This window comes from Pelodiscus sinensis, chromosome 11 (genome assembly GCF_049634645.1).
Source record: "Pelodiscus sinensis isolate JC-2024 chromosome 11, ASM4963464v1, whole genome shotgun sequence".
Taxonomy (NCBI): domain Eukaryota; kingdom Metazoa; phylum Chordata; order Testudines; family Trionychidae; genus Pelodiscus; species Pelodiscus sinensis.
This window is the reverse complement of record NC_134721.1, coordinates 39038348-39064974: the sequence shown is the minus strand read 5'-3', so window position 1 is coordinate 39064974 and position 26627 is coordinate 39038348. Positions and strand designations below refer to the sequence as shown.

The 26627-nt window shown below is 43.7% G+C and overlaps 1 protein-coding gene, 1 long non-coding RNA gene and 1 other non-coding gene across 7 annotated transcripts in view; 2 read left to right on the top strand and 1 right to left on the bottom strand.

Annotated features, from left to right (window-relative positions):
- The window catches only part of IARS1 (isoleucyl-tRNA synthetase 1), a 215518-nt gene that overhangs the window by 10631 nt on the left and 178260 nt on the right, over positions 1-26627 (top strand). For 3 of the 4 annotated variants that reach the window (XM_075939705.1, XM_075939706.1, XM_075939707.1), the window contains 4 exons: positions 11842-11968; positions 12602-12758; positions 14628-14747; positions 16189-16271. In XM_075939705.1, the coding sequence (XP_075795820.1) occupies positions 11850-11968; positions 12602-12758; positions 14628-14747; positions 16189-16271 (479 nt within the window). In that variant the 5' untranslated portion in view covers positions 11842-11849. Of the gene's footprint in view, positions 1-8983; positions 9003-11841; positions 11969-12601; positions 12759-14627; positions 14748-16188; positions 16272-26627 lie in introns of those variants that run through there. The other variant, XM_075939708.1, reaches the window with a different exon arrangement.
- Positions 1-26627, bottom strand: part of LOC112546510 (uncharacterized) — a 35265-nt gene that overhangs the window by 2061 nt on the left and 6577 nt on the right. For both annotated transcript variants that reach the window (XR_012906583.1, XR_003090204.2), the window contains exons 2-3: positions 12023-12109; positions 3649-3942 (exon numbers count right to left, since the gene is read on the bottom strand). This is a non-coding gene — a long non-coding RNA (uncharacterized LOC112546510). The remainder of the gene's footprint in view (positions 1-3648; positions 3943-12022; positions 12110-26627) is intronic.
- LOC112546521 (small nucleolar RNA SNORA84) lies at positions 395-529 on the top strand. The gene has a single exon (XR_003090226.1). It is a non-coding gene; the product is annotated as a small nucleolar RNA SNORA84 (small nucleolar RNA).

Here is a 26627-nt window from a genome sequence, read left to right as displayed (position 1 = left end):
CATCTTTATTTGTTAATGAAGCTGCTGTAAGGAGGACTATTACTGACTTTCAAAATTATCGATGGCATGCACACCTGTAAATAGATGAATAAGTTAAATCACAGAATGCCACTTCTGAAAGGTTGATGACCCCTGGCTAATCCTCAGTTAGTATCATATATGCCAGCACTTTAGGTAAATAAACTTTAGGTAAATTGTTTTGTAATGTTAAAAGTAAAGATTTTCTGAACTCTGTCCTGCAAATTGAGAAAATTGTCCTGTAATGACCAGTTACTGCTCTGATCTTGCCCATCAAATGGTTTTTCTACATAGCTCTGAAACATCAGACTTGCTTTCAGGAATAATGCCTTTGTTTTGTTTAAAATAGAAAGTCTTTGGTATGCTATGAACATGTGCCCTGTGGTTACTGGAAACTGTTGTGCTGGTACAGTGCTCCAGTTAGTAGAAATGGGCCAAAAGTAATACTGTGGCTTATGCATGGAATCTGTGATGTCTTAGCAGCCTCCATAGCCCGGCTACGGTCACATATTATTAGTATCTTGTGCACAAAAATGTATATTTTAGAGTGTGTCTGCAAGTCCGTTTAAGAATTCTTCCTAAAAGGTAAGAGCTAAGGCCTCCAAATTTGACATACAGCTTCCTCTTCTCTTAACTTAAAGTAAGGTCATGGTTTAGTTGTGTCAGGACAATCCCTTTCCCAGCACTTCCGGTTGTTTTCCATAACATGGAAAGGCTGTTGTTCATATGGAAGCGATATGAGAGTGGCCACTGAGGGCAGCGAGCTTGCAGAGGAGAACTATCCTGCAGAGTGTAAAGTGGGGGCAGCCACATTACCAAGGGAGCGGCCAGCATGGCAGAAGCTCTGTCATCTTGCCTGCCAGCACACCAGGTAAGTAGCCCACCTGCCCCAAATCCCCTCCCCTCCCCCAGCATTTGGTTGCAGTGATGGGGGAGGGAGAAAAAAGGTCCCTGGCAGCCATAGGGGAGGAGTTTGGGGGGGGAGAAAGGAAAATGGCCCCTGGCAGTTGGACTGGGGGCTGCTGAGAGAAAGAAAATGGCCCATGCAGATAGGATTCCCCCCACACTCTGAGCCCCGTCCTCATCCCCCAAACCTCTGTTTTGTAATCCCCACCCATCCCTAAGCCCATTCTCTGACTCTTGCACCCCCCACACTGCCAGCCCACTGTTTTGAAGGACTCAGGCAATGCTGGGTAAGTCTAATGAAGTAAAATGGAAATGCTCTTGGCTAGTATTTAAAGCACTTAGTCACTTACCTGGTGTTACCCGGGTCCTTCAGGGCACGGGGCTGACAGCGTGGAGGGTGCAGGAGTCAGGGCCAGGCCTTGGAGATATGAGGGGCTCAGGGCTGGAGGCATGAGAGGATGCAGGAGTCAGGGTGGGGGGGTTGAAAGAGGGCTTATCACAGGGGCTGGGGATGTGGGGGCAGGGAGTGAGTGAGGTTTGGCAGGTGAGGAGGGGTTCAGGGCTGGGGTGTGGGTGGAGGGTCAGCAGGGATTCAGAAGAGGGGGTGCAGATGGCTGCTGGCTACACCCTAGGGATGGCCCGAAGCAGTGCGGGTTGTGCACCTGCCCTCTAGCTTGTCCCTGGGATGCTGGTGGGTGTTTTCTCTCCCCTTCCCTGGACTGGGATGGGCGACAGAGGCTCTCACCCTCTCCCACTTGGAGTGGGGTGGGGGCGATAGGGGCTCTCTCTTGGGTGGGAGGCCCATTTACCTGTCACCAGACTGGATAAGATGTTAAGCCCCAACCCAGCTGACCACTCTCTTCATGGTATGGCTGCTCCCAATGGTCACTCTGCAGTCTAGACAACGAGAAGTCCTGTGGCGCCTTATAGACTAACAGATTTATTGGAGCATAAGCTTTCATGGGCAAGGACCCACTTTGTGACATGCATCTGACGAAGTGGATCCTTGCCCACAAAAGCTTATGCTCCAATAAATCTGTTAGTCTGCATCTGCATAAACAACGAGAAGTCCTGTGGCACCTTATAGACTAACGTGGCTATCTCTCTGATACTTGTCACTCTGCAGTATAGCTCTCCCCTGCAGGCTTGCTGCCCCCAGTGGCCGCTCAGAGTTTAGTGTCCTTCTGAGCAGTCCCTCCCTTTCCATGCCATGGAAAACAGTCTCATACCCAGCACTTCCAGTTTTCCTGGCACAATCAAATCCTGACCTTGCCTGACCTTGTTGGAAGAGAAAGCTGCATACCAAATTTGGTCCTAGCTCTTACTAGGGATGTAATAGTAGTAGTCGATTAACCCAAAAGCAAAAGCTTATAGTTTAATGCTGTAGACTTCACGTATTTACCTCACCCCCTGCCAGTAAATTTTTTAGCAGGCTGGCTGGCAGCCCAGCTCAGTCCCAGCTTGCACTGGGTCCTGGATCTACCTCTGGTGCTGCTCTGCATTTAAAGTGTATTGGGAGCCAGGTGGGCAGTGCTCCCTGCTCAGTTCTGGCTCATGCTTGGTCTGGGAGCTCAGACCTTTTGCCCCCCAGACAGGGGCTGCCCAAGGACTATAGAATAGTCAACTAACCAATCAGAATTCATTAGGTTAATTGACTATTCTGTTAACTGATATTTAACTTCCCTAGCTCTTACCAGTTAGGAGGAAAAACTTAAACAATGATAGCAGCACCTTAAAGACTAACAAAATATATAGATGGTATGAGCTTTCGTGGGTACAACCCACTTCTTCAGATGAATGGAGTATTAAAAGTCCAGATCCAAAAATAAATAGGGGAAGGACGGAAGGAGTGGGAGTGGGAGTGGGAGTGGGAGTGGGACGGGGGGGAGGGAGTGAAGAACAGATGTACATTTCTAGAACATTGATTGTGAATAATGAGGAACTGATAACTTCGTAAAGAAAAGATCACCATGGTAGATACTGAATAAACTTAGTTTTGAAAGATTGTTCCCTGGTGTTACGATGAGTGTTTGTAGATGCCTAGAGTGCTTGTATTTGCTGCTCATTAGAGAAAACCATTGTGTTTGAGACAAGGTGGATTGATTTAAATAAAGGTGATTTAAATCCGTTGATTTAACCCACATTTTAAATTATCAAGAAAAAATCATTGATTTAAATCAAGTTTTGAGTTGATACTTTGTCACACATTTCTTAAATATTAGTGGAACTTGATCACTAAAACATTAATTTACAACTCAGTACTGCATTTCAGAATATCTAGTTGGGTATACTTTGTGTAATGTTTAAAATAACCTGATTTTTATTAATTTAGGAAATAGTACATAGTACTCATTACTTCTGTCAAGCTGCAGATGCAGCAGAAGTACATTAGGAGTGGTAAGAACTCACGCGCGCGCGCGCAATGTGGCAGGGTACTTAGTCCCACACCATTCGACCCTGGGGCCAAGACCTCCATCCATAGGCCCGGAGGCCTAGTCTTTCACTGGACCCGCTCCTAGTCTGGGATCTGGGAAGAAGGGGTAAGGGGGCCCAGGCCTGCCCTCTCCACCGGGCCCCAACCCAGGGCCCTATCAGTGGTAGGTGGTTCCTGCCACTGGCTTGGTGGGGAGTTCTCCCTGAAATGCGCCAAGTCCGCCGGGGCTTTTCCTGCTCCCCGCCCTGGGTTGCTTCCTACCCTGACTCCCTGGCTGGCGGCAGTCCTACCTGTAGCTGTGGGTCGGGTGGCAGTAGTGACGTTGGCAGGCCCAGTGTCGGGTGCAGCCCCACTGGTGCGGCGACAGTGTCCAGGGGGGCTGTTTGGTGCAGCCGGCGTTGCGGTTGAGCTCGGCCCGGGGATGTTAGTTGCGCAGTCCACTGGTCCTGTGTCTCTCACTCCAGTTGTGGCGGCTATGGCTCAGGTGGTTGGGCAGTAGTTCCTTCTCCTCTGGAGGTCAGCGCCAACTGAGCTGCTCTACAGGCTTTTATACCTGGGCTGCACTGGGAGCATGCCCAGCAGGGCTGTGGAGAAAGGGCGTATTCCACCCAATAGGTGTGCTCTGCTCCCCCTTGTTCAGTGCGGGGTTGGCAGGCCCCGTCAAAAGCACATTTTATTAAACTAAGTCTTAAATGTCACATACATGTTTTGCATTTGCAGCCGACTCCTGAGTTGCTGGCTGATGGCAGTCCTTACATAGTCTCTCTCTTTTTAATTTTCAGATTTTATTAACTCTAACCGACAAGTCATCACAACACTAAATGTACAGTATCCTTAAAACTTCTACAACTAGCTCTCTTCTTTCTCATTCCCACTGTCATTTTGATTTTATAGACTGAAATAAATACAAGTTTTCCTGCCTTTCCAAATCCAGTCTATTTCTTAGATTTGTAAAAATAATACCAACCAATGACAATATTTTGTGCCTGCAGAGGAGTTGGCTTAGCAACTGAAGGAACTTTGTCTTAAAGAGCCTGGCTAATTGTTCTTACCAGTTCAGGGGAGTGACTTTGTTCAAAACGTCATCAGTAAATACTTAAGGATTAAATGGTTTTGCTCAAGCCCTGACATTTATTATGACGAGTGATTTTTGAGATACCTATGCAATGGCAGCATCATTTTCAGAACATGGGTATAAAAGTAGACTTTTATATCTGGTGTTAAGAATGTGCACAAGAAAATGAGGCGGGGTTAGTGTTTGATCCATTTACTGCTTTGCTGTACGTCAGTGGTCTCCAACCTTTTTAACCACAAAATCACTTTTTAAATTTAAGTGCAATGTAAGATCTACTTCAAACCCAAATTCCCTTGCTCCACTTCCTTCCCCTCTCTTCTTTGAGGCCCTGTCCCTGCTCCAACCCTTCTCTGAGGCTTCACCTTGCTCACTCCATCTCTCTTCCTTCCCCATCCTCACTCACTTTCATAAGGCTGGTGTAAGGTGGTATAGGCTCTGGTCTTGGGCTAAGGGGTTGGGAGTGTTGGAAGGGCTCTGGGCTTAGCCCAGGGTGGAGGATTGGAGTCTACGAGGGGCCTCAGGGCATAAGCTCTGGGAAGGAGTTGGGGGTGCAGGGGGACTCATGTCTGGGTTAGGAGGAGGTTCAGGGCTGGGACAGGGGGTCAAGAAGCAGCCTCTGCCTGGGCACTGTTTAACTTAGACAGCTTCTGGGTGGTGGAGCAGTGGGATTAAGGCAGACTTACTCCTGCCCTGGCCCAGCACCACTCCTGAAAACAGCTGGCAAATACCAGCAATGGGTTCCTGGTGCCACGTGCTGTCCCTCATCTACAGGCACTGAGCCCACAGTTTCTACTGGCCACGGTTCCCCATTATTGATCAATGGGAGCTTCAGGAGTGGTGTCTGCAGGTAAGAATAGCATGTGGAGACCCCCTGCTCTGCCTTTCTCAGGGGATACAGGGACATGCCAGCCACTTCCAGGAGCAGCAATTACTACAGGGATAATGACTCCAGCCACAACAGGTTAGGCATTTTAGAACTCACTATTCAAAGAATTAAATATAGGAGTAAGAGAAATGAAAATTATGAAATGCACAGACCAGTCAAAACCCCAAAGTAACACATTTTGCAAGCAGTAAAAGAAGTAACAACCACCCCCCACGTATGTGTTGACTTGGGAGATGAGTGAAGGACAGTGTGTGTTTGTGAGTGACAGACCACACACAGTGTGTGAGACAGAGAGATTTGTATTGCCAAGCTCCCTCTATCCCCTTCCCTTTGTATGGAGATAAGTACAGGAGTGGGGGGAGGAGGAACATGCTGACATCAGCACCCCCATTCTCCCTTCCATGTCCTCCAAGCAAGCAGGGGGCTCCCAAGGGACTGCTCCAAGGTAGAAGGCAGGAGCAGCAGGGCAGTGATGGAGGGGCAACTGAAGTTCCAGGTCTTCGTAGCTTCCCAACCAAGCCCGTCAGGATCACCTGTCATAAGCTTCAAGATCATAGAGCTGGAAGAGACCTCAGGAAGTCATCAAATCCACCCCCTGCCCAAGGCAGGACCAATCCCAACTAAATCAACCCAGGAAAGGCTTTTTCAAGCTGAGACTTAAAAATTTCTAGGGCTGGAGATTCCACCACCTCCCTAGGTAACCCATTCCAGTGCTTCACCACCCTCCTAGGAAAATAGTTTTTCCAAATATCCAACCTAGACCTCCCCCACTGTAACTTGAGACCATTGCTACTTGTTTTGCCATGCGTCACTACTGAGAACAGTCTCTCTCTCCTCTTTGGAACCTCCCTTCAGGAAGTTGGAGGCTGCTATCAAATCCCCCCTCACTCTTCTGTAGACTAAACAAACCCAGATCCCTCAGTCTCTCCTCATAGGTCATGTGCTCCAGCCCCCTAATCATTTTGGTTGCCCTCTGCTGGACCCTCTCAAATGCAACCCCATCCTTTTTATAATGGGGGGCCCAGAACAGGACACACTAGTCCAGATGTGGCCTCACTAGAGCTGAATTAAGGGGAATAATCACTTCTCTAGATCTGCTGGCAGTGCTCCTCCTTATGCAACCTAATATGCCATTAGCCTTCTTGGCCACAAGGGCACACTGTTGACTTTTATCTAGCTTCTCATCCACTGTAACCCCCAGGTCCTTTTCTGCAGAACTGCTACTTATCCATTTGGTCCCCAGCCTGTAACAATGCTTGGGATTCTTCCGTCCCAAGTGCAGGACTCTACACTTGTCCTTGTTGAACCTCATCAGATTTCTTGTGGCCCAATCCTCTAATCTGTGTAGGTCACTCTGGACCCTATTCCTGCCCTCTCCCCCTACCTTAATGTCATCTGCAAACTTGCTGAGGGTGCAATCCATCCCCTCATCCAGGTCATTAATAAAGATTTACCGGTAGATTCTGATCTACTGGTTGGTGACCACTGCTGTATGTAGTTTAACTTTCTGGTGAGGTATTTCCTTTCTCAGTACCTCTTGAAGTGCCTTCCAAATTTCACCAGCAGCAGCAATACAGAAGCAATTGCTCTGAAGTTATTTAAGGCAGTGGTTAATAGTTTTCAGTATATTAAGTGTGTCTTCTACATTTCTCTTTAATCCAATGTTAGATACTTTGGATGAGAGACTGTTTAATCATGGCTTTCTTCAAAGTTTTATGACAATAGATTAGTTCTTAATACCTTATAGAAAAGAACCACAGAATTCCATTAAACGTTTTGAGAGTGAATTAATTTGGATTCTCCTGCTCTCTTCAGTAAAGCTGAAGCAAAATGGTTATGTATTTCATGACTTCAGCATTTCCTTTTACTCCTGGAGATGACACATTTATGTCTTTGTCTAAAAGATGCAATAAATGGGCACTGCAGCCATCTGTTATTAAGGAGCATACTTCCATTTCTTCTGAGTATGATGCCTGTGAGAAAACTGCACATGACAGTTGTGTTTTTGTTCAGTTTTACAGCTGCTTTCAGCTTCTTAGAAATAGTATGTTGAGTAGGTGTTTCCTGATGCTGTTTCTGAAAGATATGGAACCCCTATTTTCTGTTGTCACATGAAACACATATTACGGGATCATTGTGTACATTGTTCCACCCATGAAACTGGCAAATTTCCCTTGTTATTTCGTGCATCCTGTTCAGGTTTCTTCTCGTACATTGTATCTGGCAACTTTCCACTCTACCACCAGGTAGAGTGTGGTATAGTCGTAAGGACTTTACCATGTCAATGAAGGTGTTTATTGTTAACAATGCACAAATGTGAGAATTGTTGCATAAATAAACTGAGCACACTTTTCATCTATGGTGTCTTGTTGGTATTTGCTGGTGTTTACTACAATTCCAGCCATGGTGATGATTTTACTGGATGACTGAAATCTTTTGCATGCTACTGACACTTTTTTGTCTGAAATACGTCTAGTGGCAGCATTGCTGCTAAAAAGTACTAACGGATGATTCTGAAGTTGTTGCAGATAGGCAGTCTAAGAGATTTTGTGCTTAAATGGGATCCTGAAACACAAATCAGAAATGAATTTGAATATTCATCCTTCTCAGTTCTTTTCACTCTGTTATTCAGTTAATTTACATTTTTTCAGCAAGACTGCAGATCTGATTCCAAGTTATCAAAAAAAGCTAAGACTGACTTAAGAGTGCACTTAATTTTGGATTAAGGTCCATCGAGCTCAATGGCACTTATGTTTTTTGAGAAAACAATATAGGATGGGCTGTTCTTGTGAATGCTGAAGTAAAATAGAGAATAGGTTTATGGCATCACCATTATGGTCTGTGGCCATGATGTTCCAAAATAAGGGGCATGTGTTATGTAATATAGAATAAGAAAATGACAGTGGTAACATCAACTCTAGATTTCTTTCATTGCAGCTTTTTGTAGCGTATACTAGTTAGCTAATTAAACAAGCCATAAGGATTAGCTGAACTAAACTTATTTTTGTGATAACATCCAATATAGCAAGTAATATTGGGAATTTAGTTGTCAAATCACATTTGTGCTAAAAGGCAAAGAGTCTTGAAGAATGATACATTGTGAAGTGAATTATTTAAGTTACGTTGCTAACCGTTTGATCCAGTCAGTCACATCCACGTTTTCTCCCACTTTTTCCGTATGAAGTTTCGTTCTTATGAAGAAGCCCTGCATCATCTTCTTTTTTGCTCTTCTTACACTTGACATGTTTTCTGTTTTTACCCAGGGAATACCTTTCTTAAAAATATTCCCAGGTAGGATCTCTCTCACTCCCAGAATACATGACAGTTTTTTTGTGTGGCAGAAGTGTGGGGGATTATAGGACGTGGTATGTGTACAGAGTGTCTTCTCGTTTTCTTTCAAGTCCACTCCATTGTTCCTTTCTATGCTGTTTCCATACTTTGCTATATATTGTCTTTCTGTCTTTAAGGAAATGTCTTAACTAACTCCTCTGCTGTGCTTGGCTTAGGTCCACAATCACATGAGCACAGAACAAAAACAATCCTATCCAACCTGTGTCTTTCTTTGCATATGTTGCTTTAGTCTGTCGAGAAACAGAAACTGAAATCCCAGAACTTTCAGGAAGCAATAGCTAGTAGTTAGGCTGGACAGACTGGTGTCAAAATTCATTTTTGAGACTGAAATGGTAGGTTTAGCATGTTTGTGATGTGATTTAATTGTGACTGTTATTTCTAAATGAGAAACTTAGTTTTTTTTAAATAAAATCAGATTTAAATGAGAATCTGATTTTTTTTTTTTTCTCACTCTATGCACAGGGCTCGACAAATCACTGAATCTGCTCGCCTGTGGCGAGTAGATTTCAGCCGGTTGCCCTGTTCACCGGCGGCGTGCGCACACGCAATGCGGGTTTGCGCATGTGTAGTGCGGGGCTGGCGAGTAGGTTTCTCCTCCGTTTGTCAAGCTGTGTGTGTGTGTGTGTGTGTGTGTGAGAGAGTGAGTGAAAAATGTTCCTGCTGGGCAACAGAATGATGCTCTTACGCTCTGATCTCATCATGCTTTCATGCTCTCTGACTGCTAAAGCCACGAGAGAGGAGGGTAGGTGAGCAAAACGAGCAGTAGGCACAGCCCCCTAATAAATCAAAAGCAATTTTTTAAATTTAAAAATATCATTGATTTAAAAAATTTTTTTTATCCACCCTGGTTTGAGTGTGTGTGTAGCAGTTAAGGCAGAAGATTTTGCATTTTGGAAATATTGGTTTTACTTTCAGTTCAGCCACTAAAGTCTGTGTGACTGGATTGTGAGCAAAACATAAATGATCCCTTTCTCCGACAATGAGCTAATTAATGTTTGTAAAGCACTCTGCCATCCTAGGGCAGAAACAGGTGCAGAAGTTTGAAGTATTATTATTTATATTAATGAAGCCTTAATGACTGGGCTTCTTGCTATCCTTGATTGAATGTATAAAAGCAGTGCATTGTTCAAGGCTCATCACAATCATCAGCTAGAAATTAATTAGGGAAACTAGGTACCAGAAGATGACTTTGTGCTCTAGCAATAACCAGGGCTAAATTGTAGCATTAAGCCAGGTACGTGAGATGGTATATAGTCATGCTGTCCCAGGCGACGTTTTGCTGTAAGATAGTACTTCATTGAGTTCACTGCTACTGTACCAAGGCACTGTGGATTTTTCTGAGAGTTGTCAACTGGCAGGCCTTGTTGGGGACATGGATCTGCCTCTTTCATATATCCCTTCCGTAGAAAAACACTTTAATCATTTCCAGCTGCATGGAATCTCTGTACTCTGAGTTCAAGGACTCTTTTTGTGTCATGGGCACTTTACCTCTCTCTACCACTTGCACAGAGATCAGACACTGGCCCTAAATGTGTGAAAGATATGTAGTATATTATTGAGGAAAATGAGCCACCCTTATTGATATGAGTATAGTACAAATGAAGCATTGAAAAATTCACCTGCCACCTCATATAGGTGTTTCTTGGATGTGTTTTTAATATGATGGATGGACAGGTTAAGCTGTCATTTTCTGCAGCATTTAAATTTTCACTTTTTCAAAAAATTAAGTCTCTGGATTTATACGGAAAATCTTTTGATTGTGAATTGGTGTTGTGTTTCTGAGTGGTGCCTCTACGTTGTATGGCTGGTACTAGACAAGACTGTGTCTTCAGTGCTGTGACTTACACATTTTTAAATTTTAAAGTGCTAAATTTGAGCTGTTTTTTGATGCCAGGGAGAACCACAGCCTGACTAGAAGGGGAAAGGACAGTTGCTTAAATTTTGGGTGGAACTTCTCCTTCAAACCTGGAAGAAAATTGGAAAGAGCATTTGGTTCTAAGTACAGGTTGGACCTCCTATGTCTGTCACCCTCCGGACATGAGCGGTCCCGAACAACACAGTTTTCTGGATGAGGGGAGGGTCAAGGCTCCCCACCTGCTGCCCCCAGCCCTGGTGGGGCTGTGCTTCTTGCCCAGGCTGCGGCTTTGCTCCCCCAGTGTGCTGACCCCAGCTGGGGCTGAGCTCTCATCACTGACCCAGATTGCATTCCTAGGCTCTAGTTCGGACTGTGCTTCTGGGTGCTGGCCCCACTGCCTCTGGCCAGGCAGGTCTGGGCTCCCTGTTCTGCCGTCCTTGCTGCCGCTGGGGCTGTGCTCCAGAGCTGGACTGTGCTCCCTGCCGTCAGCCCCAGTGGGGGCTGTGCTTCCCACCACGCTATCTCTGCTACTGCTGGGGCTGTGCTCCCCACCACCAGCCCAGCCCTTGAACCTGGCCAACGGGAGTTCTCTTGTTCAGCAATATCTCTGGTCCTACTGGACCACAGATGGTGCTGGACTAGAGAATCCTGGAGTTTAGAGGTACAATCTGTAGCCAAGGAAACCCAGTGGAAAACCATCAATGAACATTATCAAGAGTAAATAAAGAACTATTCCTCATGCTACTCTATTACCATGAAACAGGAACATGCTTCATGATATATTTAGATCAGATTGCTATCTTAGGGCATGTCTGCATTTGCACCCTCTTTCGAGAGAGCGATGCAAATGAAGAGATTCAAAATTGCCAATGAAGCCGGGATTTAAATATCCTGTGCTTCATTTGCATATTCACATTACTGCGCTATTTCGAAATAAGACGCTGTTCAGACGCGGTTATTTTGAGAGAGAACCCTTCTCTCGAAATAACTGGTAAACCTTATTGTATGAGGAATAAGGGTTTTTTTGAGATAAGGGTTTTCTTTGAAAATAACTGCATCTGATCAGCGTCTTATTTCGAAATAGTGCCGTGATGCAAATATCCAAATGAAGTGCGGGATATTTAAATCCTGCTTCATTTGCAATTTAGAATCTCTTCATTTGCATCCCTCTCTTGAAAGAGGATGCAAGTGTAGACACCCTAAGTGACTTATGAAACAAGCTTCTGAGCGGTTATCACAGATCATACTGTGATATAGTGGTGTATGCTATGAGATTGTTTTCTAATGGCACAATGTACTTTGTTTGATCTTTACAGGGGAAAGAATGGTTCAGCAAGTTGCGGAAAACATAAACTTTCCTCAGGAGGAAGAGAAGATTCTGAATCTCTGGAAAACACTTGATTGTTTTCAGGAATGCTTGAAGCAGTCAAAAAATAGACCCAGGTAAAAAGTAGCATAAAAGATAAATAAGGCATGCATCAAAATAAATGTGTTTACCTGTAGCTCTTCTCCCTTCTTCTTCAGAGCTCAGTCTAAGCCAGCACCATTTTCCATGCATTACCTTTTGGGTTTTTTTTTTTCTTCCTGAAGAAAGGGCATATGCGCATTTGTGTGTGTAGAGTAAAATTTGCAGAGTTTATAATCGTTTTTACTCGGGTGCTGGTACAGTAGAATGTCAGAATTATGAACAACACTGTTAACAAACTGACCAGTCAACCACGCATTTCATTTGGAAGTGGAAAGACGCAATCGGGCAGAAGCAGAGACAAAGAAAATATGGTGTTAAATGTAAATTATTTTCAAAAAAGGAAAAGCAGCATTTTTTCATTCTGCAAAGTTTTAAAGTTGTGTTATGTCCGTGTTCAGTTGTAAACTTTTGAAAACAGCTACAGTGTTTTATTCAGATTTATGAACATTTAAGAAATCACAAACAACCTCCATTCCCAAGGTGTTCATAACACTGAGGTTTTACTTGTGAAGACCTGTAAGCAGGAATAGCATAATCACAGAGGAAGAATCCTGTTTTCTGTGGGCTGGCTTTTTAACGAATTACTTGTATTACCTATTGCTTCACAGGTTTACTTTCTATGATGGTCCTCCATTTGCAACTGGGCTTCCACACTATGGCCATATTCTCGCAGGAACCATTAAAGACGTAGTAACTAGATTTGCTCACCAGAGTGGCTTTTATGTGGAGAGAAGATTTGGATGGGATTGCCATGGTTTACCAGTGGTATGTGCACTAAGTGATCCTAAAGATATTTTTGTTATCTTGATCTTTGCATGTGATTACCAATGAATCTGGATAATTTGGGCAGAGTTGTCGGGGCCCCCCCCACCCCCCGCCTCCAGAGCCAGGCTGTAGAAGTGGGTCGGTTTGAGTTTGAGGGTGAGGCAGCAGGCAGGGGTTGGAGCAGAGCTGCACTTGGGCTGTGGTGGGGACCAGCAGCCAGGCCCACGGCCAAGTGCAGGGTCTGTTCCCGGCCTTGTCCTCAGTCTCAGCACAGCTATGTGTGTGTGTGCGGCTAGAAGCCAGGGTTGCAGGAAAGGATGAGAGGCTGGGTAGGCTGAGAGGCTGGCCCATGTCCTGCAGTGACCTCTCCAAATGGTCTTCTGTGCCACCCCAGAGAAGTGCGCTCCACATTTTGGGAACCTTTACTCTAAAACTTTGATGGAAATCTCAGTTTGTACTCTTTTCTTTTGTGACCCAGGAGGATTTAGTTAGTGAGCCCATCAGTCTGGAGCCAAATGATCTGTTTTGTTTACAACTTTTTTACATTGAAATATTTAAATTTCACTCCTTGTGTAGTGGTTTTCAATTGTACATGAAACGATGCTATAAAACAGGGGTGGCAAGATATGGCGGATGAGTTGGATCTGGTCCACTAAGCCTCTGAATCTGGCCTGAGACCACTTAGCTGCTTCAGAGCAGCCCCATACTGCCTTAAGCATCTGGCATCTCCCTGTGACTCGCTGCTCCAGGTGCTCAGGGGGAGGCTTTGTGTGCTGCCCCCGCCTCCCAGCAAAGTCTCTCAACTCCCATTGGCCATTCTCCGCAAAGCCTTCTTCTCCCCTGGCTGCCCAGAGCAGATAGGAACAGGGAGCAACCAGGCATTTTGAGTAGTCTGGAGCTGCAACAGGGAGGGAGCCTACTTTGGCATCCTGTGGGGCTGCTGGCCAGGAGCCACTTAGGCAAGCATCTCCCGGTTAGGTCTGCCTCTGGTACCTCAGCTCTTCCCTGTCCCCCCCCACTCTCTGCCCCAGGCCACCATGCCCTCCTACCCGAGGTCATCACCCAAACTCTCTGCATCCCCCTTCCTCAGGTCACAACCCTCTCCCAGACCCTGCTCCCCTTCTACATCCCTCCTTTAGGTCAGAATCCTCTTACACCCATAAACCCCCTTCACCCAAACTTCCTGTCAGATCTCGTGCCTTCTCCTGCATCCAGTCCCCTACCAGGAGCTCCCTTCCATATTAAAGTGTGACCTTGACCATTTACCAAAATCTTGAAGTGGCCCCTCATCAAAATGTATTGCCCACCACTGCTATAAAGATCCTTTTGGGTTCTGTCACCATATTTGTACTTTGAGTACCTTTGCATGGTACATATTTTTTGTTTGGCCTTTGCAGTGAACTTTCAAATTTGATCCTGGGAAACAAAATGAGTAATGCCCACTAATAACTTTGTTGGACTAGCATGTCAGTTAGAAATTTGGAATAGTCCAAATTTCTAATGATTCAGTAAACTGTTACATTTCTGAGCAAAACATAAGTAGCAATGCAAGCTATTGTTAGTAATTACCGTGCAAAGGATAACCGTTTGACTGACTTTGTTTGACAGCCCTTATTTCTGAGGGACAGACTCATCCATTACTGCAGTTATTGTGTATGTGAGTGCAAGTAGCGATTATGGGATGAGAATCCTATATATGCAAAATAGGAGCTCAAATGTATGTACGTTTTTGCGTGAGAAAGTTGCATGTGTAAATTTGAGTCTGGAGCTTGGGTTTATGTGCATAGAGACAAATAAATGAAATGAAACATCTTGAAGATTTCGCACTGCAAAATGCATTGACTTTATTTTCCCTCCTCTCTTCTCCAGGAGTATGAAATTGACAAAACACTAGGAATCAAAGGTCCAGAGGATGTGGCCAAAATGGGTATTGCGGAATATAACAAACAGTGCAGGGGGATTGTGATGAGATACTCTACAGAATGGAGGGTAAGTAGAATGTCAGTATCAAGTCTGCCCATGTGTCTAAAACTGCATGCAGTTCTTTTGCAATTCACTAGGATATGGTGAAACTAATTTTGCTGCACCCGAGGAAAAATAGAGCAGAGCAAACCATGTTAATTGATAACAGCATACACCAGACAGTGTTGGGTTTATCCTATTTTTGGTTGTTGCAAGCTGGCAGATTGCATATTTAGCCACCCAACAAAAGGATTTCCCTTACCAAAGTGAAGCATAATGTTCACCATAACCTGTTCCTTAACTTATGTTGTCTGTGTAAGTAGGTGTGAGTCCTTCTCGCATCCTAGCGTAAGCAGGCCAGAAAATGCAGATGGTTCTGAAATAATTTTGAACAGTGTTTACACAGTGTCTTTTCCAGCTCTGATTTAGGTGATGTTCAGAGCTCTCAGACTATTCCTGACTGTAGAAATGGAGAGAACTGTGAAGCTCGGTTCTTCTCCCCATGTTTGACTGTTTTCATCACAGGTACATGGTTGTGATTAAAAACTAAATTAGTGCAGCCAAGTTTTCTGGTGAATTATTTGGCATTATGCCAAGGAAAGGTCTGAGAGTGCTATTGTAGTTGGTGGGTCAGTCTTGAAATTCAGTTGCAGTGAGTAGATGCTTCTGTATTGCATGGCTTTGGATTTAAGGAAAGGCCTGTATTCATGACCTTTTCTTGACGTACTCCATGCTAGATCAAATGAACTACCCTGAACCATTGTCAAGCTTGACTGTTTTGTGGGCTTGGTTCACTGATGAGGGTAGAACATATTGCTTTTTAAATGAGATATAACAGAGAGATACATTTGGGAAATGTACAAGGGATATTAAATTTAGATTAGTCATCTAATAGAATAGTTGATGGAATTTGCATTGACTTTATTTATTTATTTATTTATTTATTTATTCGTTTAATTAAAATATTTTCACCCTGCCTCTCTATTTATCATATTTGAGGCGGTTCACAAAATTTTTTAAAACACTATATATAAAGTAAAATATAGGAGCTCAAAGCGGGGAGGATTAGTCAATAAGGATGCCTCTGCCTTTGAAATGAAGCAAGAGCCAGTGGGCTCTTGCTACATTTCAAAGGTGGAAGTGCTGTGGGGAGCATAGGGCTAGCGGAGGACTTGAGCAGTCCCCCACTGGCCCTGTTGTCCTTGCTTTTGAAATGGACAAGAGCTCTTATACATTTCAAAAGCAAAGCGTGCAGGGATCATTGGGCCAGTGGAGGACTGCTTGAGTCCCCCGTTCACCCCATGCTCCCTGCGGCACTTCTGCTTTTGAAATGTAGCAAGAGCACTGCTCCTGCTCCTCCCATACTTTGATAGGCAACGGGGGGGGGAAGAAGCGACTAGTCAATTACATCCCTAAAATGTACTATGGTTTAAGCTGCCTTTCAAGGTGTATGTTCCTATTTTAACAGACTAGTGTTACAAGATTGGGACGCTGGATTGACTTTGACAATGACTACAAAACTCTATATCCTGAGTTCATGGAGACTGTTTGGTAAGTAGTTTTAGAATGTTGTTGATGCCATTTGAAATGCTCTGATTGTTGAATAGTGAGTTGATTTTTTTTTTTCATAAAGGAGCATATTTCCTACATTTTTCAAGTGATTTTCTTTTGTTACTGATTCAGAAGTATGGAAAATGAGCTAGTTTAAGTGTCTCCCCTATTATTTCACTTGAAGCTAATGTGTCATGCAAGGGACTTAATGATCTGCCAACTCTTTGTTCACTTGAACAGAGTTTTTTGAAAGAAAAATATAAAGTGGACGTTAATAGAAGTGGTCAATGCTATTCTGATTAAATTCTTATCCTTGACTACTCCATTCAAACTTAGTAGGTCTTCAGAGTGGCCTTGAACATTTTCTGTTGTCTCTTTAACAAGGGCATCTAGCCAAGAAAAGAATTCCCTTCTTGATGAAGTTTTCAGGAGGACAAACAATCCAAACTCTGGACAGCTGTAGCTAAAACCTTTTCATAAGGTTGAATTCAGAAAGATGTATTCAGGTTGAAATCTGATGTTCTTTCAACTTTTTTTTGTGACTCTGGGGTTTGACAGCTTGTGATTTACCTAGGAAGTCAATAGGATGGCTTAGCAGACCTTTGCTCTAATGGCTAGGGTTGTTGTTAGACGTCCAAAGGAGATAAAACTTTCCAAAGCAGATTTCTAAGCAGAGAAGTCCTGTATGGCTCAGGATTCCCCAATTCAGCTTAACACTGTGGACAAAATCCCATTGGCCTTCACATCTTAAACTCATAAATGGAACTGGATAGCTAAGATTTTAGTTCATTTTCAAACTTATATCTGAGGTTTATTATGAATGATGATGTGGTTTTTTTAGTTTGTTCATGAGATCTCCCCTTATCCTTTTAGGTGCAGGATCTGGGATGGCATTTGGATGCAGGGGTGCTCAGGGCTTGGGGTGCAGGAGGGGTTCATAATTGGGGTAGGAGTTCGGGATGTGGGTTCCAGCTGGGCTAACCTCAGGTGGCTCCTGATTGGTGGTGCAGTGGGGCAAAGGCAGGTTCATGCCTCCCCAGGCCCACTCCCTAAAGCAGCCAGCAAACTCCATCCCAAGTCCTGTTGTGCCCCCTCTCTGCTTTTGTGGAGAAAGAATACAGAGTGGGAGGGGCACCCTGCCTTCAGCGCCCCATCTCTCACTCCCCTGCTCTGCACACCAAGCAGGAGGCTCCCAGGGGGAGGAACAGCTCCAAGGCAAAGGGCAGGAGATGCATAGCAGTGCGGGGCAGGAGCGCTTAGAGACGGCAGCAAAGTGCTGGCACTTGATAGTCTCTTAGCCAAACCAGTCAGGATCATAGAATCATAGAGCTGGGAGAGACTTCAGGAGATCATCAAGTCCAGCTCCCTGCCCAAGGCAGGACCAATCCCAACTAAATCAACCCAGCCAGGGCTTTGTCAAATGGAAACTTAAAAACCTCAAGGGATGGAGATTCCATCCCAGACAGAGGCTCCAAGATCTACCAGTAGATCCTGATCTACTGGCTGGTGACTATTGGTTGAAGCTGACTGCATGGGGTGGGTGGGTGCTGGCATTGGGGTGAGGCGGAGAGTTTATTTGTGCCATGTGTCCTGGGTGGGAGCAGATGGAGAGTGAGTTTGTGTCCTGTCCTAACTCCTAGGTAGGTTGATGGTGCTTACAATTGTGAGATGCAGGATTTTATCCCAGCCTCTGGCTGGGTTATGGAGAGCAGATTGAACAGGTGTAGGTCGGGAAAGGAGCAGGTTGGTGGGTGCTGTCATCTGTGCAGTGAGGTAGAGGCAGGGGGAATTTGTTTGCTGTGTCTTGACTCACTTGTTGCAGTCCAGATGGGAGAGTGAGATCCTCTCGGTCTGGCTGGGTTGGGGGACGGGGGCGGGGAAGCAGGCTGCGAGGGGTGCCTGTGTGCCAGGAGGACACTTGCATGATTATATTTCAAACAAAGTTGACATAGGTGTTAATGGCTCAATGTAAGAAAGAAATTAATTTTAATAGAATCTCTTGGAGTGTTGTAGATACCTAAAACTCTGATCTTAATGGATTTTTTTTAAAATCATAGTCATAGAACATAGAGCTGGAAGGGACCTCAAGAGGTCATCGAGACCAGTCCCTTGCCCTCATGGCAGGATCCGGTACTGTCTAGATCGTCCTAGATAGATATCTATCTAACCGGCTCTTAAATATCTCCAGAGATGGAGATTCTGCAACTTATTCCAGTGTTTAACCTAATGTTTTCCCTAATATCCAAACTAAACCTTTCTTGCTGCAGTTTAGAAGTCCTGTGGTACTAATTGAATTCAGAAGTAGCAAGTACTAGGAGTGATGCTAGTTTTATAGGATGAAACCTTATTTGCAAGCTTTTTGAAACATGGATCTTCCTACAAATCCTGAAGACATGTTCATTTGCTCTGGGGTATCCACTCTTTGAGTTGGTGACACACACAAGGTGAAAGTTTCAAACCAAGAGAATTCTCTCTGTTTTTACAGACGTCTCAATTGTTTTTGTATAGCATGGATCCTAAACATTCCTCAGTGTATAATGAGTAATGAGAAACTGTATAATGAGTGAATACCTTTTAGTTTCATTGTCAGTGTCAGTAAATACTGTATTAGTATTTTTAAGGAGAGCATAACTATTTCTAGTTGACACATGGATTTGTTTAGCATCTTAAAATCCTAGAATCATAGGGCTGGAAGAGACCATAGGAGGTCATTGAGTAGCCCCCTGCCAAAAACAGGACCAATCCTAACTAAATTATCCCAGCCAGGACTTTGTCAAGCTGGGACTTAAAAAACCTCTAGGGATGGAGATTCCATCCCCTCCCTAGATAACCCATTCCAGTGCTTCACCACCCTACTAGGGAAATAGTTTTTCCTAATATCCAATCTAGACCTCTCCCACTGTAACTTAAGATCATTGCCCTTGTTCTGCCATCTGTCGCTACTGAGAACAGGCTCTCTCCATCCTCTTTGGAACTTCTCTTCAGGAAGTTGAAGGCTGCTTTTAAATTCCCCCTCACTTTTCTCTTCTGCAGACTAAATAAGCCAAAATCGCTCCGCCTCTATCCTTGTTGGTCATGTGCTCCAGCCCCCTAATCATTTTGGTTACCCTTTGCTGGACCCTCTCCAATACATCCACATCCTTTCTATAATGGGGGGGGGGGGGGGGGGGGGAATGCAGTGCTGCATATGTAGTCTCACCAATGCTGAATAAAGAGGAATAATCACTTCTCTAGATCTGCTGGCAATGCTCCTCCTAATGCAACCTAATATGCCATTAGCCTTCTTGGCCACAAGGGCACACTGTTGACTCATATCCAGCTTTTCATTCACTGTAATCCCCAGGTTCTTTTCTGCTGAACTGCTATTTAGCCATTCGGTCGCCAGCACATTAAAGTCTAACAAAACATGAAGATGGTATCATGAACTTTCGTGGGTACAACCATTTCTTCAAATGAATTCATCTGAAGAAGTGGATTGTACCTACGAAAGTTCATGATACCATCTACATGTTTTGTTAGTCTAGCAGCACCTTCAAAGACTATTTGTTGTTTTTTATGTTTTTCCAGTTAGTCTGTAACTCGGCTGCTGTTCTGAAACAATTTAAGTCACTGTGGTTCCTGCAGCACTTCCTCTAGATTGTCTGTGTACTGCTATATTGGTCTCACAATAAATGTCAGGGTAATTGAAGTCCTCCATGAGGACCAGGGCCTGTGATCTGGAAGCTTCTCTTAGTTGTCTGAAGAAAGCCTTGTCTGCCTCATCCGCCTGATCTGGTCTATAGCAGATACCAACCACATCATCATGTCTGTTGTTCCTGCCTCTAAACTTAACTGAAAGACTGTTAATAGGCTTTTCTCCCTCTATATACTGGAGCTCTGAGCAATCGTACTGCTCTCTTACATACAGTTCAATTCTTCCTTTTCTCCCCTGCCTGTTTTTCCTGAACTGTTTATACCCTTTCATGACAGGGCTTCGGTGATGAGTCACCCCACCAAGTCTCCATTATTCCATTCACCTAATAACTCTTTGACTGGGCCAGGGCTTCTAATTCTTCTTATTTGTTTTCCAGGCTTCTTGCATTCATGTACAAATACCTTAGATAAGTTCAAATTAGGGGCCCTCCTTTGTTACTCCTTCTTCCTTGTGTTTCTTCCCCGTATCCCACTTCCCCACTTACCTCAGGGCTTAGATCACCGTCCCCTGAAGAACCTAGTTTAAAGCCCTGCTCCCTAGGTTTGCAGGCCTGCCTGCGAAGTTGCTCTTTCTCTTTTTGTTAGTTGGATCTCCTCTCTTTCTAGCAATCCTAGGAAAACCTACGCTGTGTGTGGATAATATGCATTTTCGTATGTTTACTAGCTTGAATACATATACTCCAAGTACAGTGTTAAATTTTTTTTACTTGATTTTATATGAAATAAACATTGTAAGCATTGATTCTTAACTACTCTTTGTTTTAATAGATTTTCTTCCACACCTCTGGACTGTTTAAAATATGTATTTATATCTAGGTTTTTGTTCTGGTGGTGTACTTCCACATGCTACCTCAATATTGGTGTTGCACATAAGAAAATTCAATCCTCTCAAGTAGTGATGTTAAATTCTCAGGGATAAACTTTTGGAGAATATTCTCGAATGTTCTGGAGAATATTCTCGAATGTTCTGGAGAATATTCTCCAATGTGAGAATTTTTGAGAATTTTCTCTTAAATACTTTAAAAATAGTTTTTAAAGAATTTTGCTGTTTATAATATCATCTTTCTTTAATAAAACTTCAAGAATTATGAAAGTTTCCAAATGTTAAAATGAAAATTTGGGAAAGTAAAGAAAAAAAGACAGAGGTTTAAATTACTAGAGCTTTTATTACAAATCTTCTGTTGCAGGATACAAATATTTTTAGCTTTCTGGATTGAATACAAATCAGAATCTGCACTTTCTGACCCATATATTTCTATCTCTTCTTCTTCCTCATACATATCCTCTTCTTTGACTTCTTCTTTCTCTTCAGCATTATCAATTTCTTTTCCCTCATTTCTCTGGTTCTGTTTCCTTTTTTCTCTTGGGGATTTCAACGGAGCATCATTTGGGTTTTTAAGAAGCTTTATATTATGGGCTATGAATGTCAGCTTGCCTGCCCTTTCTTGTGTTAACTTGTTTCTTTTTGCATTATGAATGATATATAAGTACTGAAACTTTCTTTCAGTTGCTGCCGTTGTTTTTGGCATATTCAATATGTTGCTCGCTGCTTTCCCTAATTTTGATCCATAGCAAATACTTTCTACCATGATACTGCATCTACTGAGCCAGCTGATGTTGTTGCATATGATTTTCCAAAAAACCTTCCTTAGCACAATGCTCTGCAATGACTTTTGCTGAATGATCAGTGCCATACATTCTTGTGATTAATTTATCGATAAATTCAGTTCCTTGTATTTGTTCATTTCTAGTAAGGCACTCACCATTGAATTTTGGATCTAGAATATCTGCAGCATAGTGAATGTCTTTTAGAGCCATATCTTTTCTTTTTTCAAAACCTTTCATCACATCCTGTTTTTCTTGTTTGGTAAGAGGCTACTTCCTTCTTTCAAACCTTCTCCCAGCACCTCCTGCTCTAGCCCCCAGTGCCCTTCCCCTCTCTTCTCCCAGCATCACCCTGTTCCCCCCTCCCACTGACACCTCCCTTCCTGCCTTTTTCCTCATTGTCTGCACTTGGCCCCGTGGGGTTTTTCTCTCCTGCATCCCTGTCCCTTGGTGCCTTTCCCTTTCTTCTTCTTCTTCTCCTTCCCTCCCCTCAGCACAAGCCCCTTCCCCATATTTTTCCCCTCCCCACAGACCAGACCAGCTGCTTCCCCTCCCCCAGGGCCAAGCAAAACATTCACCCCCTTTATTTATTGTCTTTTACATGTTTGCATTTTGCAATGTTTTTTTTTCTTTCATTTTTGTCCCAGCATTTTAGCCCTATAAATAGCAAACTGCATTTTCATTCATTTTTTTCCATAAAGGCAAAGGTGCTTCAAGTGAACTCCCCCTTTTTATTTGCTGCTGGGTCACAGCAGCCTTTTCCCTGCCCTGTCCAGCCCCTCTCTATGGACAAGCACCCCTCACTTCCAATCCACAGGGGAAACAGGGTGCAGGGACAGCACAGAGCCAGAGGGGTGCAGGGAACAGTGTGGGGGGAGGTAGGGGTGGCACGGGGAACAGGAGGCACAGAGGCAGAGCGACGCAGGGATGGGGGGAGCAGTGTGCGGGGTGCGGTGGAGGCATGGGGAATGGGACGCGGGGAACGGGAGGGGCAGAGGGAATCGGGGTCTAGGGGCAGTGCAGGGAACGGGCAGCATAGAGCTGGGGGGGGAAGCAGGGATCGGAAGGAGCAGGGTGCAGGGTGCAAGGGCGGCGCAGAGGGAGAGCAGGGGATCCGGGATTCAGGGACGGCATGGTGAATGGGTGGCAGGAGCCAGATGGGGCGTGGGGCGGGCTCAGCAAGCCGGGCAGTCGGCCGGGAGCGGTCTCTCACCGGCGAGGGGCAGCGAGCTGCCGGGGACACGCAGCCAGAGCTGAGCTCCCTTTAAAATTGGTAGGGCCACGTCATGCCAGCGTCCTATCGTCTGCTGGCGCTCCGCCTCCTCGCGCCGCAGATGCACGCAGGCAGCCCAGCACTGAGAATCGCTGTGGTTCCCCCTCCCCGGCAGCGTTCTGCTCCTCCGCTGGCTGGCGGATTGGATGGGGCCATGCCGCCCCGTAGTGTGGGCTTCGGCCAGCCCGTTACAACGGCCCAGCGGGCTGGGCCAGTCCACCCCTGCACTCGCCATCTGGCAAAATCTACTCACCGCGGGCGAGTGCATTTGTGGAGCCCTGCCGATGAGAATATAGCTTGTGTAAAAAATTCATCCAAAACTTTGTTTTCAGTTTCATTCATAGAATCAAAGTAGCGACTTAGAGTGAGACACCTTGGATGAACTAGGTGTGGAAGGTGGTTATGTAAATTCACTAGCACTGTCAGTGTTGTATAGATGTTGATGCAATTGATGGTTGAAGTGATCTGCTTCTGGACTCTGAGAATTTTGTTGCCTTTTTCTTGATGTAAGCAGGAGACTTCAAAGAATAGGAAATATGCTTTCTCATCCTTGTTGCATTTGTGATGTATTCAGCCTTGTAGTACTTACATTCATATAACACTTTGTCTTTAACTGTTTTATGAAGGAAATAATCCCACACATCACTTTTAGGCTTAGTTCTTCTTTTCATACTGATGGAAACACAATTACACCTTTCACAAAAGAGAATAAATGTGTTATTGCCTCTTTATATGCTTTTTGTGATGCTTCCAGAAAGTTCCATAACAGTCAGAATTCCTGACTCATGAATGTTCTAGAAAGTTTCATAACATTCTGGAACATTCTATAAAGTTCTCAAATTATCTTGAATGATCAAGAAAGCTCTTTAACATTCAGGGTGTTCTAAAAGTTGAATATAATATATTATTTCAAGAGAAAATGGAAAAATTAGAAAATTCTCATAAATTCTCAGGAAATAATCTTTTGGAGAATATTCACAGAATATTCTCATTCTCGGAGAATATTCTCACCTCACATCACTACTCCAAAGGATACAAAATGTTAGTGGGAACACTGGCCCTGGGACAACTGTTTCCTTTGTCCCCCACCCCAGATGACAGCCTTGTTGCTGGTGTATAGTTTACTTCATCTTCTGACCTAACTGAGCTGCACTGAATCAAACAAATTGATAAACTTAACAGTAACAAGTCACTGGGACCAGATGACATTCACCCAAGAATTCTGAAAGAACTCAAATGTGAGATTGTGCAACTATGCAAGGCATTTGGTACAGTCTCACATGATATTCATATCCATAAACTAGGCAAATACAACTTAAATGGGGCTACAATAAGGTGGGTACATAACTGGCTGGATAACTGTTCTCAGAGAGTAGTTATTAACAATACACAATCCTGCTGGAAAGTATAACAAGTGGGCTTCCACAAGGGTCTGTTTTGGGATTGGTTCTGTTCAATATCTTCATCAATGATTTAGATATCGGCATAAAGAGTATGCTTATTAAGTTTGCAAAGCTGGGAGGGGTTGCAATTGCTTTGGATGATAGGGTCATAATTCAAAATGATCTGGACAAATTGGAGAAAGGTAAACAGGTTGAAATTTAACAAGGACAAATGCAAAGTGCTTCTCTTAGGAAGGAACAGTCAGTTTCACACACACAGAATGGGAAGCGACTGTCTAGGAAGGAGTATGGCAGAAAGGGATCTAGGGGTTCTAGTGGACCACAAGCTAAATATGAGTCAACAGTGTGACAGTGTTGCAAAGAAAGCAAACATGATTCTAGGATGCATTAACAGGTGTGTTGTGAGCAAGACACAAGAAGTCATTCTTCCGCTCTAGTCTGTGCTGATTAGGCTTCAGTTGGAGTATTGTGTCTAGTTCTGGGCATCACAGTCTAAGAAAGATGTGGAAAAATTGGGGAAGGCCCAGAGAAGAACAACAAGAATGATTAAAGGTCTAGAGAACATGACTTATGAAGGACTGAAGAAACTGGGCTTGTTTAGTTTGGAAAAGAGAAGATTGAGAGGGGACATGATAGCAGTTTTCAGGTATCTAAAAGGGTGTCACAAGGAGAAGAGAGAAATTTTTCTTCCTGGCCTCTGATGGAACAAGAAGCAATGGGCTTAAACTGCAGCAACGGAGGTTTAGGTTGGACATTAGGAAAAAGTTCCTAACTGTCAGGTTGGTCAAACACTGGAATAAATTGCCTAGGGAGGTTGTGGAATCTCCATCTCTGGAGATATTTAAGAATAGGTTAGTTAGACATTTATCAGGGATAGTCTAGGCAGTACTGGTCCTGCCATGAGGACAAGGGACTGGACTTGATGACCTCTCGAGGTCCCTTCTGATTGTAGTATTCTATGATTAACTGTGGTTTGTAACATGTCTTTAAATCAGCTTCTGTACCTAATGACTGGATGATAGCTAACATGATGCCAATATTTAAAAAGGGCTCTAGCGGTGATCCTGGCAATTATAGACCAGTAAGTCTAATGTCAGTACTCTAGAAATTAATTGAAACAATAGTAAACAATAAAATTGTCAGTTTCATAGATGAATATTTTTTTGGGGAAAAGTCATTATGGTTCCTGTAAATGAAAGTCATGCCTTACTAATCTACTAGAGCAGGGGTTCTCAAACTTGTAATACCGTGACCCCTCTCTAATTTCCCCTTCTAAGTTGCTCATGACCCCCCCAGGGGGTTGGTACCCACAGTTTGAGAAACACTGTACTAGAGTTCTTTGGCAGGGGTCAACAAACATGTGGACGAGGGGGATCCTGTGAATATAGTATGCTTTCTGGAAATCTAAGTCTTTGACAAGATCCCTCACCAAAGGCTCTGAAGTAAAGTAAGTTATCCTGGGATAAGAGGGAAGGTCTCTTTATGAATTGATAACTGGTTACAAGACCGGAAACAAAGGGTAGGAATAAATGGTAAGTTTTCCAAACTGAGAAAGGTAACTAGTGATGTCCCGCAAAGGTCTGTCTTGGGACCAATCCTATTCGATTTATTTAGAAATGATCTGGAGAAAGGGGTTTAATCAGTGAGGTGGTAAAATTTGAGGGTGATACTAAATAGCACACGATAGTTAAGACCGAAGCAGACTGTGAAGAGCTTCAGAAAGATCTCATCAAACGAAGTGACTGGGCAACAAAATGGCTAATAAAATTTAAAGTTGATAAATGTAAAGTACTGCACATTGGAAAAATAATCCCAACTATATATATATATAATATGATGGGGACTAATTTGGCTACAACTACTCGAGAGAGAACTTGGAGTCATTGTGGATAGTTCTCTGAAAACATCCACTCAGTGTGCAGCAGCAGTCAAAAAAGAAAACAGAATGTTGGGAATTATTAAAAAAGGGATAGAGAATTAGACTGAGACTATCTTACTGTCTGTATAGAAAACCAAGGTACACCCAAATGTTGAATATTCCGTACAGATATAGTTGACTCATCTCAAAAGAGATGTATTGGCATTGAAAAAGGTTCAGAAAAGGGCAACAAAAATGATGAGGGGTTTGGAACAGGTCCCATATGAAGAGAGATTAAAAAGAGTTGGACTTTTCAGTTTAGAAAAGCAGTGACTGGGGGGGATATGATAGAGGTCTATAAAATCATGACTGGTATGGAAAAAGCGAATAAGGAAAAGTTATTTATTTATTCCCACAATATTAGAACTAGGGATCACCAAATGAAATTAATAGGAAGCAGGTTTAAAACAAAAGGAAGCTTTTTTTCTTCATGCAGTGCACAGTCAACCTGTGGAACTCCTTGC